General features: G+C 44.6%; 1 protein-coding gene across 1 annotated transcript; it reads right to left on the bottom strand.

Moving 5' to 3' along the window:
* Window positions 1-1,609: 1,609 nt before the first annotated feature.
* On the bottom strand, window positions 1,610-19,643 carry LOC310844162 (uncharacterized protein). The gene is made up of 2 exons (XM_083737926.1): window positions 19,578-19,643; window positions 1,610-14,472 (listed from the first exon to the last, which is right to left on the bottom strand). The coding sequence occupies exon 2, from the start codon at window positions 14,418-14,420 to the stop codon at window positions 9,780-9,782; it is 4,641 nt and encodes a 1,546-aa protein (XP_083594052.1). The 5' UTR covers window positions 14,421-14,472; window positions 19,578-19,643; the 3' UTR covers window positions 1,610-9,779.
* Between the last annotated feature and the right edge of the window lie 402 nt (window positions 19,644-20,045).

Genomic DNA, 20,045 nt, shown 5'->3' with positions numbered 1-20,045 from the left:
AAAGTAAGTTTACACTTGCAATGTTATCTCAACCAAGTGGCAACACATTCCACTTATCACCATACTTGAATGAAGATTGTACCAAGCTTTTGCTTGTTCACAGCTGGCTTTGAACCTCCCAGTGATCAGAACAAAGTGTTTTGGTACCTACAGGGAGGGTAGCATCAAAAACCCAATTGGTGCAACCTTCAGGGGCAGCTCATGGAAAGGGTACTCAGCAATTGTGTGTAATTATGTCTTTTGTCACGTGTTGTAAGCTAACAGCTGAAGTAGGTCTTTATACATAATACTTAGATTCTTACATATATTAATATATTTGTATTTGGTATAGTATTTTTCTATGCTGTAAGGATGTCAGACAGCATTTCTTTGTTCTTGGCAGGTGCTTCTCTGTCAGATGAAAACCGGCATCATTGGTTTTAGTAACTGAGGTTTGTGATTCTTGCCACGCTTTTAACGATCTGAGTTTATGATGACTCAAGTGAGGGAACTCAAAATTGTCCCTCCTTTAGAAACAGCAGAATTGATTTAGGGTTTTTTTTAAAACTACCAATGTTGTCATCCATGTGAACATGACATTAATTTAGCCACGTGGCTGGTCTTTTCTTTCCCCATAGAAAAATATAATAGGCTTGTCTCCCTCTCCCAGAACAATGGCCCAAATTAAACCTGCTGTTATTCAGTTTTCTCAGAAAAGAAAATTAGAGGGTCACTTCAATACAGGTCCCGGCACTTTTCTTTTTTTCAACAATCACACTTGAGAAGCGGGCAGTCATCTCCTTCAGTTCTGTACTCTAGGAAAGTACTTGGTCCACAGCTTAAACACACCAAATTTTGCTCCTTAAGCAGCACTTGGACATAAAACAAACCACTAACTTGCAAAAATTAGGATTGAGTTTTAAAAGCCCCACTTCTGACAGGCTTAAACAACCCTTGGACCTTAGGCATGTAAGAGGAAGTGTGGCACTGACATGGGATTGGTATTCTGTTTCTGAGGTAGCTGGACCTGTTTCAGACTTGTACTTGAGCTTCTAGGTGCTGCTGCCACCAACTGATTTTATCCAAATTCTCCCGTACCTCACAAATGAGAGGCTGGGTAGTAGCTTGCTCAGGAGAAGTGGGACACATTGAGCTACACCTTTGCTCTTGTAGAGCCACTATGTGGCAATTAGGTAGGTGCAACCACACCTGGCTGGCAATAGTGCCAAATAGCGCCTCCTCACACACATCGACAATGTGGTATCGAACCCAGCCTAAGCACGAAGAGCCAAGCACAGAGAAATGGGTCAACTAGGAGAGGAAGACTGGTGTCAAAAACAGTGCAGTGCCTACCTCTGCTGAAGCTAGGGCAATGACCAGGCTCTGAAGTTCCTACCCAAACTTTCTGGTTTCTTTTGGAGAGCCAGCCTGCTGTAGACCAGGTCAAAGACAACACCCACATGGGAGTGGTAGCTAACAAGGCAATCTTTCCATCTTCCAACAGTTCATTGTTTGGTGACATCCTTCACAATTGTGTATACATCCTGATAACCTCCAAAAGCAGCAATTGAGATGGCTCATCAACATGTCTCGTCTTTGCACATCAAACTATATCACACCACACCAATACTGATATAAAAGAAATGTTTAATAAGCGGCAATAAAGTAAGATTCCTTAGGGCACGCAGAGTACATACACAATGCATAAAGAGGAAGAAGAAACTTGGAAAGAGGCAGAGGTCTAAGCCTCACCTGCAGCCCCACAGTCTGTAACAAGAATGCGTTCTCTTCCACTGGTGAGTTAATAAAGCACACAGAAAAATCATGGAGCTGTCACAAAAGTAATGGCAAAGATTCAATACAATTTCCATGGTAAAGTAGCCCTAAGTGTTGTAGGTGTGTCAAATGGGTAGGAAGCCACTGAACAGAACCTTTATTTTTATATACATTTTCAAATGTTACTCAGGTGAGGTATATAAATATTACCTAATGACACATTTTACCAACAATTCACAGCAGACACGCTCTTCTTCTAAAGTCACAGCATTTCCCAGGGCCCTGAAGGGAATGAGGCTCCAACTTAAGCCTTCAAATACCCAACTCATGATCACACACTGGGTTTGGGTGATGTGCACAGTACCAGACCTGATGGAAGGGGAATAGAGAGAATAGACCCCCCCAACACACACATTTGGTTCATCAAAATGGGGAAGATAGGAGTCTCTTAGACACAGCAAGTAAAAATACCTGTGCAACACAGAGTGAAGAATGAACTGACTATAAATCAACACAGGAAGTGCAGAACACACCTGCAGTCTTGTTGAGTGCTGTGCAACACACTGATAGAGGTTCATTCAACTGGGCAGGAGGTTATCCTAAACGTCAAGAATGCCCTTGTGGAAAGGTTGCAAGTCTAACCCCACCCCACCTCGTTTAACATCTTCATCTGAGAATTGAGGAGTTTTATAATGGATATAGGCAGGGCTGAAGCTTTTCAGATGGCAGAAGGAGGTGCAAGCAAAGCAACAAGTTTTCTGGAGCTACATTAGGAAGCTGCATTGCCATGTTTTCCATAGAAAGAAGAGAGGGGTGATGGGTGAGAATTCTGAATGGCCAAGACAAACAACAAGAAACAAACCCTTAGGAACTTCTACACAAGCCTAATTTTAAAAAGTATGAGATAATCACAAAAGAGACATTCAAAATAAGACTAATACAACACAGGAGGGAGCAGAGAGCATAGAAACACTTAATGGTCCAAAGTAATAAAACAAAATAAATTCAGGGAGAGAGAGAGTAAAAAATGGGGCCCTGGACTCTTCACAACAGCTGGAAACATGGGAAGTGATGAATGATTGGCTTAATCTAAAAAAGAAGGGGGGGATGAGCACAGGAAACATCAAACACACAACACAAGAGGTGCTGGTTAGATTACAAGAGTCAGTTATAAATGATGCTTAGAGGGCACCATCACTTCCTCCATGTATGCCACTGGCATTTCTTCCATCCTATCCCCAGCAAGAGCTCCCCTTAATTCAGTATCCCTGAGTCCACCTGCCCAGGTGAATAAGCATGCAGAGATGTTGAAGCAAAATATGTCTCTTTCTCTATGTGGCAAGGCCAGTGAAGAAGGGCAGTCTTCAATGAGATGTGCACACACATTTACACAAATATCCCCATAAGGACTTAAACATTAATTTGTTACTGAAAACATTATTACTAAAAATTCTTATTGCTCACATGTACTGTCCCCAAAGATGCACGTGACAAAGCGGGCTGCCCAGAACTGTACTTTGACTCGCTTCCACAGAAAATGAGATTTTAGATAACCCATGTAATGCTTTTACTCGGTTTAGGCCCAGTTCTAAGTAATGTCATAAGCCAGGGCCTGGGCTGTTTCACTTCAGATTGCAGGCGAGAGCTCACATGATTGAACACTCTATCATATGAAAACATTCTCCCACATGCAAAAGCTAGCATATCGTGGAGGATAGGCTAAAACAATTCGCCCCGATAGCGTGCTTTCTATGTGAAAGGGCTTTTAAATATGGAGTATTCAATTATGTAAATGTCATTAATATTCATTTGTCTATTCTGGGTATAGCCCAAATGCAACTTCAATGGGAACTAAGTCCTTGATTTTGCAGCATAAACTCCAGACCAGATGCCAGTCCTTCTCCCCCCCCCAATGTCCAATTATTTTTGCAGTAGGAACCCCACCCCCCACCCCCCAAAAAACCATACTACCGGTACATTGCAAACCAACAGCACACCCAAGACTTATTAGCACAAAGTACAGGAAATAAATATTTTAAAACTATTTACAGTATTCTTCTAGTTTTTGTGACCACCCAGGAAGAAAAGGCAGCAATTACCCTGCACCTAGGAAAGCATTACAACCGCTAGCTGGATGCTATGTTAACACAGCACCTACTATATATATTTATATATAAACACACATATACATATATGTATATATTCACATTGCATTTTAAAGTCACACACAAAAAGCAAATTCTTAAAAAACCTTTGATAAGCATTACAGTGTAAAAAGACCCACTTAGGTAAAAGGTCACACACGGGTAACAAAACCCATTCAGACTCCACTCATTTCCACTATTTCTGTGAGAAACAATTCTTAGGGCGACACTTCAAGAGGGAAGGGTTTTTAAGAAGAGGCCAGAGTCTCCTCTACCTGCAAACCAGAGCTCCTGAGTTCATCTTAGACTAGATAGGGAATTTTTCAATGACCTAGATAAATGGGGGGGGGGGGAGGTTTGGAAATACAAAAGAAACTAACTGACAACAGGAGAGCAAGAAGAAGGCTTAGGGAAGTACATACAAGTGTCTTTTCATTGAGATTATCTGTGCCAGGAAGATGCTGCATGGAGATTATCTCTGTGCAGGAAAATAGCATGCATGAAGTGGCCCGAGGCAGTTTAACCCCTCAAAACCCCCTATGATCATATATGGGACCTTTCAGGAACACGGGGACCTTGCCCAGATAGCGCCATTCCATGAAATTCAAGAACTAGGCAGAGCTAGATCAGGTGTGCATGTAGCAGGGAAGGGAGCAGTGGCAGATGAAGTCCAAGCAAGGACAGAGGTGGGATGTGTGAAAGACTAGGGAGGCACTGGTTTGTAGGCCATTGCATAGCATCATCAAATATCTCTTATCTGCATATTTGTTTCTATTTGGTGGGCATGTGGGAACTGAGTGAAGAGAGTTATATTTATAGCAACATTTTTCAGAGGCACTCACAGATTTAATGAAGTCCCTTTTCAATTTGTGGAGGAATTCAACGTAGTACTAAGGAGATTATTCTGTCAACACAAGCATTTCAGTTTTCCAGAAGGAACAATCGCCCTTCTCCCTCCTCCGCTTGCTGTCAATTACCCTGACACACAGCCCCGAGCCAATTCGGGAGGCAGGGAGGAGAGGGGCTAAAAGCCCTGTTGCGCTCACAGAAGACCTTGTGCTGGCTCCTGCTAGTGGGACTCAATAGTTGAATCCAGCCCAATACTTGGCGTTTCCCTTTGGAGCAAGTTAATTCCCCATTGCTCTGCTGTGCTTCCTGGTGATGAGGAAGAGTGGTACCAACACTGATTTCTGCAACAAAAAGAGAAGTGAGGTACTGGCTACCACCTTTAAAGAGGACAAAGGCAGAAGACTGTCTTATCAAAGCCTCTGCCAAGCTAGTGTCATCTAGATGTTTTGGCTAGGACAGATAGGAGCTGCAGTCCAAAAAATTTGGTGGGCAGCAGGCTGGCAAAGGCTGCCTTATCACATGAGGCTACAAATGGAACAAGGAAATGACTCTGGAGAGAAAAAGATCTTTTCAGCAGCTTCTGGTTTAGAAGATGAATAGGAATAATTGGCCAGGATGTTGCAGCTCATAATAATAATAATAATAAATGATTAGTGATAAGCCTCAGTAACAGTTTTGTGCAGCTTAAATATTCCCCAGACATAGAATGGGAAAAGGGAGATATCATCATTATTCTTACTACTACAAAGCAAAACCCTATGCATAGTGACAGTAATAATGTCAGGAGGAAAGTGCCATAAATAGCATTCCTGCAGGAGCCACCCAGAAGCTATGACAGAGGAACTGCCCAGAGCTAAAGTTGCTACAAAAGTTTCTCTAAGCATTGTGTGCCCTGCACCATCAATCCCTGATAATGTGCACAGAAGTTGGGGCTTTCCCTTAAGTACAAGATAACAGCCTTCATTGAAAATTACTGAAAGTAGTAATACTCTCAACCACAGGGAAAGAAAAGCACTGCACACTTGACCAAGAAAAAGGCTGTTGGGAGAAAATGGAAGCACAACTTATGGAAGATCTTTTTGTGAAGAACGTCTAGTTTGTCTCAGCAAGAAGGGAGGGCAAAGGGCCAGATTTAAAGAGATGAGATATAAAGAGATGAGCAACAGGGCAAGTTATGGGGAATTCTCCACCATACCATCGGGGGGAAGAGGGTCCCTTTTCAAACATGGTGTGTGCTAAAGGAGAGGCTAGGATTCATGGTGGCCCATTGCATCTGATGGAAAGAAAACAGTACAGAGGCTAGTTTTATCCAATAAGCAAAGCCATCCACTCTCTTCTAGGAATGCCCAGGTAGCATGGAAACAAGAATGTGCAAACCACCCCAGTTTGACTATACTTGTGAGCAGGGATTTTGCGACAGTACTCACTGGTATCACCTCTTTTTTGCTGTCTGTGGCAGCCATCTTGTGCTGACACCTACCCCACTTTTATCAAGACATGAAACTTCATTTTTTACCCCCACAAAAAGCACTGCCTGTAGACCATTTTGGCAATGGGACCCAAGATGCTTAAGCAGTAGAACCTGCCAAGCACGTAGAGAGGAGCAGAAACAGAGCCACGGTTAGAGGAACTGAAAAGCCTTTCTTGTCACTATACTGAGTAAGGCTATTACAGTCGCAACCCCAGGCTTCTCCCCTTACTCTCGCAATTCTTTTGCTAGAGAGCAGCACCAGGTCATACCAAGTTTATAAAATCACCAGGCCATAGCAACTGTACTACTGCAGATAACCATCAAATCTGGAAAGAGACCTATTTTTGCTGCAGAAACCAACAGAGGACACACACCCCTTGCAAAAAAGAAAAGAAAAAGAAAGACAAATGCTGAAGAAGTGGACGGATGGGAAACAGTGCGCAGGAATTAAGCCCCTGCAAAGAGAGGAGCCCAACCCAAGAAGGCTGGTTTCCAAAGTTATATCTACTGAAAGAATTAAGAGTCAAGTTCTCCCTACCACAAAAGTGTGTGGCAGGGCATCAAAGGGAGAGGAAATGGCCTCTTTGCAACTTACTTAGTGGACAGCATATCAACCTGGCATGTTGGTGACATAGTGTCACTTGCATGACATAAGGACTGATGCACAGAGCACAGTCTGAAGAATGCCTCCCAACTAGAAGGTAGCTTTGCTTCAATATAAATGATACTAAGCTATCACCATCAGAATTTATTTTTAAAAAACAACAACTCTAAATTGCTTTAAACTACTTGGCTCACTTCTCCCCCCCCCCCCCCAAGCTTACACTAGTCTATTGTCTACATGGCAAAGGCTTGCCTTGCCAGAAGCCACTGGTGCTAGAACCTGGGATAAATCAACCACTGGACCAAACTCTCTCCAGACCTCACCAAAACACTGCAAGGCCTGGTCACTGTATTCCAACCTCTCATAAGCAACCTTGCAGAAAAGGTGGGAGGGAAGGGGCAACTGTGAAGCTCTCAAATGCTACCCAGGGCTTACAAAGGGATTCTCTTAAGTTACAGACCACACAAGAAATGGGAAAGCAGAAAGGTGTAGAAATATTTTATTAGCAGTGTCAGGATCAGAATCAGTAGCCAAAAGTACCACAAGGTGCTCAGCCACCCAGCACTGTGTTAGGAAGCAGCCCTGGGTTGAGGGAGAAGGAAGATTTTACACCTTTCTGGATGGAGGCGTTTGAAGTTGGAGAAAAGTAGAGGTGAAAAACCTGACATGCTCACCCTTTCCTCTCTCTCACTCACACATACATGCTCACGCACCACACTTCCTTAAATACCTTTTAATACTCCTGGTGGAATGTCTAGCACATTTTATATGTGCAGTTCAAATAGCAATCAGACAAATACGTATCAATCTTTACAGAGAATGCTAGGCCTGACTTAATGCTTACAACAATTCATTTTATACAGCATGATTTACATCAAAAGACAGAAGTTAAAAATCAATGATTCAAAAGTATCCATACAAAAAGAGTCCACCCTGATGTGTCTTATAGCTTTAGTGCACCCTCTCAAGACACAGACTTGGGTAAGCAGGTGAGCAGGAGGGCTTTGCAGTTCCAGGCGATGCCTCCCAAATCTCTTTGATCAATGGAACAAATTATACATCTAGTTATTTGTGTTCTGCCTGCAGTAATGAGCTTTGGTATAGGAGTGCCAATGCTAACGCACCCTCCCTCCTTTAAAAAACAAAATAAAACCAATTTCCTTGCACCTAAGCCTTGTTCTTGCTCCCTAAAGAGTTTGCCTTTCCTTTTATTCTACAAATCCCTCACCAACTGGAAAGACTGGTTCCAGCCAGTTAATATAATAATGTGTAAAGATGTGTTTGAGTACGTCGATCTCAGATGGTATCCATGGAAAGCTATTCTGAAAGGTCAAGCCATTCGAAGGCCTTCGCGGGAAGCTCCTGGGTGCCACGCACAGCAAGCGAGAGGAAGTTTGCACAAGTTTCTAAGCAAATACCTCTGCCTTTGTTGTGATTTAAAGGAAAACTATGGAAATAAATAAAAGGCTGCTTTTCTCTCCAAGCCCAGAGTAGCAGCAACCACTACCTGTCACCCAGCAGATGGGTAGCACAAAGTACAAGGGGCAGGGAGTTTCCTCTGAGAAAAAGGCTGCTTCCAAATGCTGTCAGATCCAAAACAAATGTTTGCACTGAGAAGGGGACTGTTTGCCTTTCTAATAGGTGTTCGTAGAAATACCTTGTCTGAAGACAGATACTTCTTGACCTTTACATAATGCATTGATTAAACTTGCAAGGTGAGGCCTTGCAAGGGAGAGAGAAGCTTCCTTACTCTTAAGCTGGAACCAAACCACACTTGCAAAAGCACCAGATATTTCTAGTTGCTTCCTTGTTTGCAGCCAGCATTGCCTCATTCTTATTTTAATAACAATAATTTTTAAAATCTTTTTGACATACGGCAAACAGGGAAAGATGAAAAAAGAACTTGCAGCAACTGCATAGAAATCATGTAAGTTTACAGCAGAGAAGAACCTCTGACTACGGGCGCTTTCCAACATTACTTTTTACAGACCCACAAGATGCATGCAAGCTTCACTTTGGAATGGTTTTTTGTCCGTCTATTTCACTGCTAAAATGTGCTTTCAAGTACCCATATTTCAGGGGTGTTCAGGCCTCACAGTAAAATGGACAGGAATACCACCATTCTGAAATGCATCCAGGCTTCATTTTAGGACACAGGACCGAAGGCGCCCGTCTGTAAATAAGCATGTCAGAAGTGGCAGGCTGCGTGCATGTACTTAATAGGGGAGGGCTCTCTATCCAAACAAGCGGTCCACTTCCTTTCTTGGCTAAGTACAAAGTTGGCCGAGCATGGCTGCCAATCACTGACGCTTCGGAATCAGCATCTTTTTGACACTAGAGCAAGGCTACATTACAGCCAAGCCCCAGTTACACAAGATAGTCCAACTGTTCATACCTTAACAACAACACACACCATTCTGACTGAATGACAGGATTAAAGGATGCAAATGCTTTGGGTTTTGGCTTTATAATGCCCTGCTTGGTTTGAACAGTGCCAGGATGCTACAATGCACAAAAGGAAGAAAATGCTCCTGTGTGAACCCCAGCAGGTGGGCTACCAAGGTCTATGGGATGTGCATGAAAGCTGGTTCTCTTTCCATTACAGTTCAAGTGCTTGTGCATTAACTATAAACTGCCAGCCTTTAAATCACACAGATTAATTTATTCAGTTCCTAAAAGGATAAATAAGGCACTGTACTTCGAACTGAAACTGCCAAACTCCTAGTTCCACTCCAGGAGCTTTCAGAAGCAGCAACTTTCCTTCTCAAGGGCAGTGAATAATAGCTTCTCCTTCTGGCTGCAACACAGCTAGGGGGCTCCTCATCATCTGAGAGCGGGGGGTTGGCCTTCGGCTAAACACTTGCCACCCTCCCCACAATGTTCAGAAGTGGATCTGTTTAATGCATTAGGAAGTATTTCCGTGACCCACCTCCTACCCACCCCCAACCCCAGCCGGTTACTTTGCATCCAGACACCTGCGTTTGCTGGGTGAAGAGTCTTTGCTTGCCCTCAGCTTCCTCTTGCCCTGGGCTTTGCTGCTCTCCTGAATTCGCTTCATTGACCTGGTCAGGGCTTTGCCACTGCTTGCCTTTGGGGCAGCCACTTTGGGAGGTCGGCTGCTGGAGTCGCGCACCACTTTCTGCTTGGGAGGCTTAGCAAGCCCTTCTTGCCTGGAAGGCAGACTTGCCTTTTGACCGGCCTTGGCTTTCCCCTTCTGGACGGGGGGCTTCCTTTTCCCAGGTCGCAAGTCATTCAGCTTCTTTGCCTTCTCGTTCCCAGACACAGGCTTCTGACTCTTGTCGGCAGCCGCTTGCTTCCTGGTAGCAGGAGGCCCTGCAGGCTTCGGTTTACTGGCTTTCTTAAGAGGAAGCCTTTCTTTGCTCGAGGTGCTCAACAGCCTCTGTGACCTGCTGCTCTCGGTCGGCGACTTCTTCCTGGTTTGCTGAAGGTGGCCTTTGGATGAGGTCTCCTCCTGTCCCTTGCCTTTCGCCTTTCGCCCCTTCCCTCCTCTTTCAACCAGGCTTGTCTTAGTCGCAAGTGGGGGTGCTTGGACCTGCTGGGCCAGTTTCGGAGACACCAGGGGCTTAATGCACAGGCTCTTGCCGTTCGGCTTGCTTTCAGCAGAGGGGTGCTTGGTCACGCCGTCGTTCTTGTCCTGCTTGGCCACCTTGCGTATGGCGTTGAGTTTGCCTCGCAAGTTGGAGTACTTCCTCAGGATGCGAGAGCTGGTTTGCACAGGCGTGCTGGGAGGCTGGGCGCTCTTGGCTTCAGCTTTGTGTTCCACGCTTGCTTCGGAGGGAGGCGTCTGCTTCGAACTGGCAGCCTGCTCGGGCTCTTTGTCCTCAGAGCCCTCTCGAAGCTTAGCCCACAGCCTCTGAATCTTGATGGTGTTTTTGGCCGGGGTCATAGCAGCAAACTTCTTCAAGTGTTTCTTCAGGCGCTCAGCTTGAAGGGAGCTAGGGTAGCTGCCGGAATAACAGCCCTTCTGGAGTGGAAGCTTGATGAGGGGGATGTCCCCTGGGAGACGTGTGTTCATCTTCTTCACAATGACCAGAGACTTGGTTTCAGTGGTCTCCATAAACCACTTGCAGATGTTGGACATGTCAAACCCCTTCATGAACAGCATCTGAACCGGGGAGAGCTTCTGGCCTTCCGTGGGCCCTTTTAATTTGCGGGTCCTCTTCTTGCTTTTCCAGATCTCTTTCAGTTTGTCGGATTTATTCTTGACCTTTGGAGCTGGCTGAGCCTCTTTCTCCAGCTGAATCCACCCTTTCTGGACCTTCATGTACTGAGTGTTAAAGTTAGTGATGAGTTCTTGGTTCTCTTCCTCAGCACACCATTCCACAAAACTGGGCTTGTTGTCAGAGAGCACTTCCATGCTACTGAAGCCAACAGTGTCTTCACTCTGTGCATTTTCTTGGTCTGTGACATTAGAGCCCGCTTTTATAGTCACAGCATTAGAATCTCCTTGTACAGTTTCTTTTCCAGAAGTGTTTTTGGAGGCAGTAGCCACAGGGGTTGGGGCAGGGGTGTGCCTCAGGTTGTAGAACTGGAGAGCTGGCTTCTTAGATTTTACCGATCTCTCTGGTGGTACAAGCTTGCTTTCACTCCTGCTAACAGAACTGGGCCCATGCTGGGTGTGCAACTGCTCTGTAACCTCCATCATACTGTCAAAGTTATCTGGAGTGCCCGATGTCAAATCTGACTGCTTTTCACCCTTATCAGAGGTCTTTGCTGGGACGTGAACACTTCTCCTATCAGAATCACCCTCTAAGCAAATTTCAAGCATTGCCCCTGCCTTGTCCTTGTTTCCTTCTCCATTCTGGTCTTCCTCTACTATGGTCTTTTTCGCTAACAGTGTCTGAGAGGCCTGTCCCATTGTGATGTCATTTCTGTCACCTGGCTGCTGCTCAGAAGAATTCCCAATGTTGTTTAGCAGTGTTTCATGGAACCCGTCATTTGGGAAACACAGCGATGCTGCACCGTCAAGTTGCACCTCCCTCTTGAAACGCTTAGCACCAGGGCTTTTAGAAAGCTTGATCTGAACTTGAGGAAGCTGTAGAGACATGGAAGAAGTTGATTGCTCAGGACTGTCCTCTGCAGATGACAGGGATTGCTGGCTTCGAAGACAGCGATCAGATACAATCTGAGGTTTTTTCTCCCGCTTTCGTTTTTTGTCCGTGCTTGTTTTGGAAGAAGCTCCCTCCTTGTTGTCCACTTCTGATGTTTGGGGCACTGCTGGAGCTTCGCTATCAAGTTCCTTTCCATCATCCACCTTGCTTGTTTCACTTGTATCTTTTACTGTTCCCTCTTCCCAATCTTCATCATTATCTGCAACAGGCAACACAGTCTCACTTTCCCCAGAGTGCATTCCACCTGAGTCCAGAATCCCTTCAATGATATTTTGAGTATTAATACTTTCATGTGCATCTGCACCCTGCAAGCTGCCAGGGAGCTCTGCAGCATCCAAGTCAGAAAGTGACTGTGAGAGCTCCATATCTAACTTGCCAGGTCCCACCACCAGAGATTCTATAGAAGGAGCCCCTGAAGGAGCCTCTCGGTCAATATGGGCAGGAGGCTCAGACACCACAATGCCAGGAGACACTGCCCTTGAACTGGCAACAGGCTCCCCTGGACACATACGCTCTGGGATAGGAGGGAGTTCTCCAGGGAGGGCTATGGAAGGCTCCAGACGGACAAGGGCAGGAGGTTCTGCCAGGTCTATAGGGGAAAGAAGTGGGGGTTCCACATCGGAAGGGAGTTCTACAAATGGTGACAAGTGTTCAACAGGGGCAGGCTCCTCCAGTGGAGGCATCAAGTCCATTCCGGGGGAAAGGTCTTCAGGGAGCTGAAGGGCCATGCTGTCAGGAGGCACCTGGTCTGGAAGAATGGAAGGTTCAAGGATAGCCTCGGTCTCTGAGAACATGGCACTTTCCTCACCACTGGCAACCTCTGAAGCAGACAACACCACAGATTCTCCTGTGTTGCCACTGTCTTCATTGGGTCTGCTACTCTTACAAGAGTCTGTGCCATTGCCAGCCTTCTGCACAGTGTCCATGTCCATTTCGTCCTGTGGCTCCCCTTTGCTCAGTTGGCAGGGAGAGACAAGAGTGGTCTGCAGTGAAGAATTAGACAGGCTGCCTTTCTCTACACGCAAAACAAGGCCGGGTGGCGGGGAGAGAGCAATTGTGGATGCTTCAGCAGAACTGTCTCCTCTCTCCTTCACAAAACTTACCTCAGGAGTGGCCTTCTCAGCCAGACAAATCTCATCTCTCTCCTGAGTACTGCTGTTGGAGGCATCTCCTTGAGGGACGGCCACAGCAGGTCTTTTGTCACCATCGCCACTCACGGCTTGGGCTGCTGCTAAGCAGCTATCACTCGGAAGAGAAGCTCCCTGGCTAGGGCTTGTCAGTACCTCAGGCCTTGGTGCCAGAGTGTTCCCACTCTCCTGTACATGGGAAGTCTTGGCCAAGGTACGAACTGTGGGAATCTCACAGCACTCACCGTTGTAGTAGTATCCACGAGTGCTCTTCCTTGCCGTCTTCCCAGAGGAGACCACCCTCTTGCTCTCAAAGTGGCACTCTGTAATTGGCTGGCTGATATAAACAACATCGCATTGGTTGTCATAGTCATTAATTCTCAACCCTGAAGGCCTTTTGCTCTTACGTGTGCTTTTGGTGGAGGATGAGTTACTCTTGGTCCTGGAGTGTCCATTGGTGGTTTTGTGGTGAACCACTGGCACAGGGCTATTGGATAGCCAGCCGTCCTTGGCATTCTCCACATGGGTCTTGTCAATAGGTTGCATGTTATAGCTCCCCTTGCTTTTCCCTGAAGCCTGGAGGTGGTTCTCTGCCTTCAGTCTTGCTTCTTGGTCATTCATTTCAGTATCCGGGTGCAAAGAGGCTTTGGAGCTGCACTGCAAGGCATTCTCTTTGTCTGCTCTCCTAGGGGAGTTGGTGGTGAAGCCTGGCTCTCGTGTTTCCTCTGGGAAAGCTTTAAAAGTGTTCTTCTGGGAGCCCACCAGACCGTCTTCACTCATGTGCATGTTTGTTGCTTTCACAGCATTGTAGCCTCCCAGCAAAGCTCTATTTTGCACCTGGTCTTTGTCATCCTCACCTTTCCTACCCCCCATCTCTTGGTCACTACCAAGGACTTGGCCTTCCAGACTTTTAGCAGAGTGATGGGAATTGGAGGCAGTGAGGTATCCTTGAGAGGGACTGTCCCTGGGACTTGCAGAACTTGTTCTAACGCTAGGAAGCTCAGGGAAGTCTCTTCGGACAACTGGACTGCAGTTTTCCCTTCTATCTGTAGATTTCAGATCCACAGCCTGCTTCAGGGCATGGCAAAGTTTGCGCAGAGAGCCATGAGACCCTGATTGCTCTGTGTCCAGGGAAGAAGGGAGCTTTGATTCAGAGCAAGAAGTTCCAAGCTCCTGGTTCTCAGTGCGATACTGGCTGCAGCCAGAGCTACAAGTGGACACATCCATGTTTTCTGCTCCAGGTAACTGCTGTCCCTCACAGCCTGTCTGTACTTCAGTGCAAATGTCGTTTAGGACACGGACGAAGTGCTTCTGATGGTACGTGCACAGTCTGACCATAAATTTTTCCAATGGAGATTTCGGCTGGCCAAGACAATCTGCAGCGTCCTCACTAGAGAGAGAGAGAGAGAGAGAGAGAGAGAGAGAGAGAGAGAGAGAGAGAGAGAATCAGTAAAGTTGGGTAGCAAATCACTTTACACTGCAAATCTTCACAACTCTCTCTCTTTCTGCTCCCCTACACTGCATGCTCTACGAAGATGGCAGCTCCAATTGTCTACCTAAAATGAGCAGGCAACTAAAGCAAAAGCTCAAGATTATGTTTGTCATTTCTCCCTTGCCTCCTCATGGCTCACCTATAGCCTCAGTATATTAAACACTGAAAAGTTATTGGGACAAACCTTGCTTTATCCCTTCACTTTTGTCCCTTAGAAAGATTGGTTCTAGGGGAAACCAATCTGAACAAGCTGGAAAACAACTACAGTCATATCTTGGCTTTCAAACGTCTTGTGAGTCGAACATTTTCGGCTCCCGAATGTCGCAAACCCAGAAGTGACTGTTCTGGTTTGCAAACTATTTTTGGAAACCAAATGTCTGATGGGGCTTCCACGGCTTCTGATTGGCTGCAGGAGCTTCCTGCAGCCAATCAGAAGCCACACTTTGGTTTTCGAACGTTTTGGAAGTCAAACGAACTTCCGGAAGAGATTCCATTTGACTTCCAAGGTACGACTGTACCAGATTCTCCATTTCCCTGCAGACATTTCCCCATTTCAGGCAATGAACAGGCTGCCATCACTGCTCTGGGAATCTGGCCGAAGGGAAGGCCAAATATCTCTGTAAGTGATTATCTTCCCAAATTCAGTGCAAGTCCTCAACAGCTTCACAGGGGCAGGAGTTTAGGAAGAGACAGACACCCAACAATTAATAGTCTTTACTACAGCTATATATACAAGATCCTTAACATACTTAGACTGAATAGCCAACCTATAGACAATAGCATTTGCCCTCTCTGCATCAGCCACCACAATTCCATAAACATGAAGATTTGAAAGAGCTGTTTTGAATAATAATTAACTCAACAGGTGTGGAAGGAGGTGGCAGCCCTCAGGACAGCAAGGGGCTGGGGGATGGCAGCTGGTGTGTTTGAGAACAGCAAAGCATCAATAAACATCCCTATCAATCTTTTCCCTCTTGCCCCCAAAGTAGGTAGCCAGGTTCTGATTTATATATAACTTATATAATCCAGTGGCTAGGCTGCTGGTAGAGAAGATACATCATCCTAGAGAGTGAGCAGTATTATCTCTTGACAGCTACTGAATAAAACGATCAACCTTTCTGTCTTTGGGAAGTGCATGAAAAATTATTCACTCTCACTCATTATTGAACTCAGGAGGGGCACTACTGAAGCGGTTCATATGTTAATGGCAAGCTAGGTGACAAGACCTTGTGCTCATGTTTTCCTCCTCCTTGTGCCCCACTTCAGTAAGTTACTTCCTCTTTAGGACAAATCACAGTTTGCCATCACATCTAATCTGGCAAACTGTGGTTCACACCAATCCTCCAAGCAGGAATACAAACAAGTTTTGAAACAAAATGTGCAATCTTGGAGAGCAAGCATAGAAGCCATAGTTTGTGCTCTGATGAAATGGCATCTGAACAGAGGAGAGCTATGGGACAATCGTGTGTGCTAAAGAGAAGGAAACTAACTGAACCTGAGTATGGGAGGGAATAGAGTTGTGTGTCAACACAAAGCTTGTTCAAATACAGTCAAACCCCGTTTGTCGAATGCAATCCGTTCCGGAAGCCCGTTTGGCTTCTGAAATATTCGACAACCAAGGCGCAGCTTCCGATTGGTTGCAGGAGCTTCCTGCACTCAAGGGGAACCCGCACCGGATGTTTGGCTTCCGAAAAACGTTCAAAAAACAGAACATTTACTTCTGGGTTTTCGGTGTTCAGGAGCCAAAATATTCCAAAATGGAGGTGTTCAGGATCCGAGGTTTGACTATAGTACCAAACCATGTCTGAACGGAGCCACTATTAGAAGCTGGCTACTGATTCCAACGAAAAAGCATTCACATTAGTTTCTTATCAGGATTGCTCAGGCCTATCTCTCACAAATGAGGGAATACTCCTGTTTCTCAGCTGTACCATTGCAGATTTCTGTTAGGGGCTCAACAAGATTGAATGCTCTTCCATTTGAAAAAATGCATAGAAAACTAGATGGCTAGGAGAAGCATCCTTGCCTTTCTCTCTAACATGTTAGTTTTCTATGTGTATTTCTTTTGAATGGAATAGCATTCAATCACTTTAAATCTCTAACCATTTACTGAAGTGGTACAGTCCAAACAGAGATTTGCCACATGAGACAACTAGAGCTCAGATTGCCTGAAGTAGAACCTTATACTCTTATTTTGTAGCTTCTCTTTACCTGAAATCTAATTGCTGGGTACATAAACCACATATCTGAATATTTTGCAAGCCCACATAATCCATGGAAACTTCCTTTCCAGCTCATTCATAAACAGTGTTTGCCAATCTCTGAATCAAAATGGAATTAAGTATCTTAAGTAAATATATAATTGTTCAGTCCAATACATATTCAAATGCATGCATAGGACATCATCCTAGAAAACAGGTTTTTTTCAATCTAGTTTACTAATTATACTGAGATGTCAAATCAACATTCAATTATGATGTCAATCAAGCAGTTGCACAGAAACTGAAGAAAGAATCAATGGAAAAAGTGACCGAACTAATGATGTAAACCAAGCTTTCCATTCGCTTATTTGAACTATCCTTGAGAAAGTCAGGCAAACTTAACAACTATCGTCAGTAAGCTAAAATGATAGAACCTCGGCCTAACTGAAACCCTGTCACAGTCCAAAGCAAGGGTAACCAACGTGGTACCTGTTGTTGAACTATAACTCCCATCAACTTCAGCCAGAATGAGCAGTTGTCAGGACAGCAGCCATATTTAAGTACTTAAACTGGGCTATAAAGATCCTGGATAGAGTATGGCTTCTCAACAGCATTCCCCTGGGTTCTGTTCAATCACTGTTGGGCTTTCTTTCGTTTGTTAAATTAACTAGAAACTTAAAGGACCAACACACCAGCATATTTAACTGAGAGTCACGTTGATTTTAATGGAACTTGCTTCCAAGTAAGTATGCTTAGAATTGCAGTCTCAAGAGGCCAAATAAAAGGTGAACTGTGCTTATTATATCTTAGACCTGTTTACTGAGCATTCATCCTATTTTTTGTTAGCAAAAAGCTTGCAAGGAGGTTAGAGAACATCATTCTGATTTGTTTAAAGGGAGTTTACACAATTTTACATCAAGCAATTGTTACCCCCCATTTTCACAGTACTTTCCTCATCACAAAAGGTCTAGTTTTGTGGAAAACACATATAATAATAATAATAATAATAATAATAATAATAATAATAAATTTTATTTATGCCCTGCCCTCCCCAGCCAAGACCGGGCTCAGGGTGGCTAACACCAGGTAAAAACAATTGATTAAAATACAACTTAAAAACAAGATTAAGTAATCTGATGTACAAGAGCATTAAATCAACCACATTTGTGCTCCTTGATTTGGCAGTATGTGACTGAACCCCACCTGAAAATAGCAACAGTCTAGCAGCACTTCAAGATCATTTAATAGTTAGTTTTTAAAATGAACAAGGGACGTACTCATGACATTTCACTGAGTCTGGTCCAGAACTGCAGTCAAAAGGTTTCTTAGCAACAATTAGGATACAGGTAGGGTTCCCGGCTACGTCACAACCTGCAGAACCTTCTCATCTCTTGGGTAGAGCCACAGCCATTAAACAGGATTCAGCTGTGGCTTTTCCTGTTTCTCCTCCTTGGCCTCTTACGCACCCTCCACCCCCAGCTGCTGTGTGTCAAAACAAGTGGAAACTGAAGCTGCATCCTCCTTCAGAGCTGCAGCAATATTAAAGTAACAAAAGGATTCACATGGTTGTTGCCTGGCAAGCCTTGATGCATGTAGGGATGTCAAATCTGGATCTTGATCAGCTAAGCTCACACACTGCAGAAGAACTCCCATTTATGTAAGAACAAAAGAACAACCAAAATGGTGGTTGTTGCATATGCTTGTTTGCAGATAAAGTAACTCTTTGCAGGATCCACTTTTCCAAAACTCTTGAGAGCCTCCAGCTTGCATAGATTTTCCTGCACATTTTTTAAAAATACGAACTTTAAAAAATCCCAGTATAAACACATCTTTCATTGGAAATTGAGGGTAGTTTATTTTTGCTATCCTTTTTTATTACTTTACCTTGTTGATCTGACACATCTTAGCCTCTATAAAGCCCCCCCCCCCATTCATCAAGGAGCTCTGTTCCTCTTCTGTTGTGCAAATAATTTTAAGAGCCTGAAGGTCACCCGCAACAGATTTCACCTCTCTGCCTCCTGACTTTGGGGCTCTTATAGCACCTGCCACAGCTTTCCCCAGGGCAGCCATCATTGCTTCTTATTCCAGTTTGTCACTAAGTACGAGAGAGAGAAATCAAGGGGCAGTAGCTGTCATTTGTTCAAACACAACTGTTGCCATGCAACAGTCACAGTGCCACAATTAATGCTTTTCAGATTTTGCTCTGCAGTGCAGCTATTTGCATAGCTGGATGCTGAAACATGTCTATTTGCACAGAGCTGTCACTGGCTGGTGTTCTGTTCTCAATTAGTATGTGTGCACAAATCCCTACATGCACATATACAGTCTGTTTGTTGTTGTTTTGTTTTCTTCTGAAGGATGCACACAGGCTGCTAAAGAACATTTTAAAATTTCTGAGCAATGCTGGTGATTTTTAGGGTGGGGGCAGGAGATTAGCTACAATAGCAAACAACAGTAATCTTCAGTTTGTAGGGATTTGGAGGGTTTACCTGAGAAATGTAGTTCTTGAAGTTCAGGCCATTCAGTTTGGCCCCTATTTGTATAACCACCAAAATCTTCTACTTAACACACAAAACACCCCCCTATTTCCCACTTCCTTAATATGACCAAAAAGGATGCATGTTCCCCAGCTACAGAACAGACTGTTTGGAATCCATCTAACTGAGCTGCTGTATATCCAAATAAGAGGGGTGCGTGTGACCCAATTAATCACCGACTGCCTCCCAAGATTCCTTTCCATCTCCATTTAGCCCCCTGGTAAATCAGTTTGACAGAGTATAAGTTTACAGGTATGTTTTGTACCTCAGAGGCACAAGAAGAAGCAGCAGAACAAAAGTTCAAGGCTAAGTGTTTCTGTTCCTTTCAGATCACTCTAAGCACCACGATTATAGCTCTGTAAAAAAAACAAGACATAGCTATAAACTTATAAAACCCAGCCCTGGTTTTTTTATATATATACATCAAGAGGGAGACTGTTCTCTTCCTCTCCCTCATGCTTTTCAGCAGCCAACTCACAAAACAGATTATCAGCAGCAGAAGTCCCAGCACCCAGCTGTAGCAGAACTTCCTCTCCCCTTCAGACTGAGGGGGCAACAAAAACCAAGGAGTTTGAATGGACAAGATGGACATGGTTTTGAGCCTGGGATGCAGAGGCTTTAGAAAGGTCAGTGAAGAAGTGACACATCAACTCTGTGCAGAAACACCCCTTATGAACAGTGGTCCAGACCTCCTCATAGCAACCCAAAAAACACAGGTGGTTAGTTTGAAAAA

Source organism: Podarcis gaigeae (genome assembly GCF_964106915.1).
Source record: "Podarcis gaigeae genome assembly, chromosome: 5".
NCBI lineage: Eukaryota > Metazoa > Chordata > Lepidosauria > Squamata > Lacertidae > Podarcis > Podarcis gaigeae.
This window is presented reverse-complemented; position numbering and strand designations above follow the sequence as displayed.

What these genes read in the sequence shown, in the direction of transcription:
- LOC310844162 (XM_083737926.1), bottom strand. Translation starts at nt 14,420, where the DNA reads ATGGTCAGACTGTGCACGTACCATCAGAAGCACTTCGTCCGTGTCCTA.